Source organism: Pygoscelis adeliae, unplaced genomic scaffold, assembly GCF_000699105.1.
Source record: "Pygoscelis adeliae isolate BGI_AS28 unplaced genomic scaffold, ASM69910v1 Scaffold410, whole genome shotgun sequence".
In the NCBI taxonomy this organism is placed as follows: domain Eukaryota; kingdom Metazoa; phylum Chordata; class Aves; order Sphenisciformes; family Spheniscidae; genus Pygoscelis; species Pygoscelis adeliae.
This window is the reverse complement of record NW_008823913.1, coordinates 3,028,371-3,028,948: the sequence shown is the minus strand read 5'-3', so window position 1 is coordinate 3,028,948 and position 578 is coordinate 3,028,371. Positions and strand designations below refer to the sequence as shown.

The window sequence follows — 578 nt, the reverse complement described above, 5'->3', positions numbered from 1 at the left end:
GTGGGGCCGTTGTGGAAGCCTTTTCTGGCCGCTCGGCCGCTCTTCAGTCACCGAGTCTCGATGCGGCCCCTCCCGCCTCTTCGTCGGACTCGCTTAAATGGCAAAGCAAGCAATTCGCCCGCGGCAAAGATGGCAGACACGGCAACAAAAGCCAGCACGGTGCTTCCGGCTGGGGTACTCCTGGGATTGGCCAGCCGCACGTGCCGCGACTCCCTTTTCCCAATCCCATTGGCGAAGACCCGGAATGAGTTGGGCAGTTCGCCCAATCCGCTCTGCGAAGGAGGGACGATCGCTTTTCCATTGGCCAGCGCACCGTGACGAGCAGACCAATGGGCAGTGGCACTGATTTGGCGCCCAGTTTGAGTGGGGGCGGCCCGCAGCTGCCGCCGCTTCTCTACCGCTCCCGCGCTGCCGCCATGTTCATCTCCGACTGCCGCCGGGAGTTTTACGATGTGATTATCAGCCAGGTGCGGGCGGCGGGCCGCGGCCGGGGAGGGGGTGGTGTCACCCCGGGTGTGCCGGCGGCGGGTGGAGCTGTCTCCCCTCAGGCCGCCCTCCGCGGAGCTGCGGCGGTTCCC

The 578-nt window shown here is 66.3% G+C and overlaps 1 protein-coding gene across 2 annotated transcripts in view; it reads left to right on the top strand.

The window, feature by feature from the left end:
• The first annotated feature begins 391 nt into the window (after positions 1-391).
• Positions 392-578, top strand: part of CDC45 (cell division cycle 45) — a 12,659-nt gene continuing 12,472 nt past the window's right edge. Inside the window, exon 1 of one of the 2 annotated variants that reach the window (XM_009318591.1) lies at positions 392-467. In XM_009318591.1, the coding sequence (XP_009316866.1) occupies positions 417-467 (51 nt within the window). In that variant the 5' untranslated portion in view covers positions 392-416. The remainder of the gene's footprint in view (positions 468-578) is intronic. The other variant, XM_009318599.1, reaches the window with a different exon arrangement.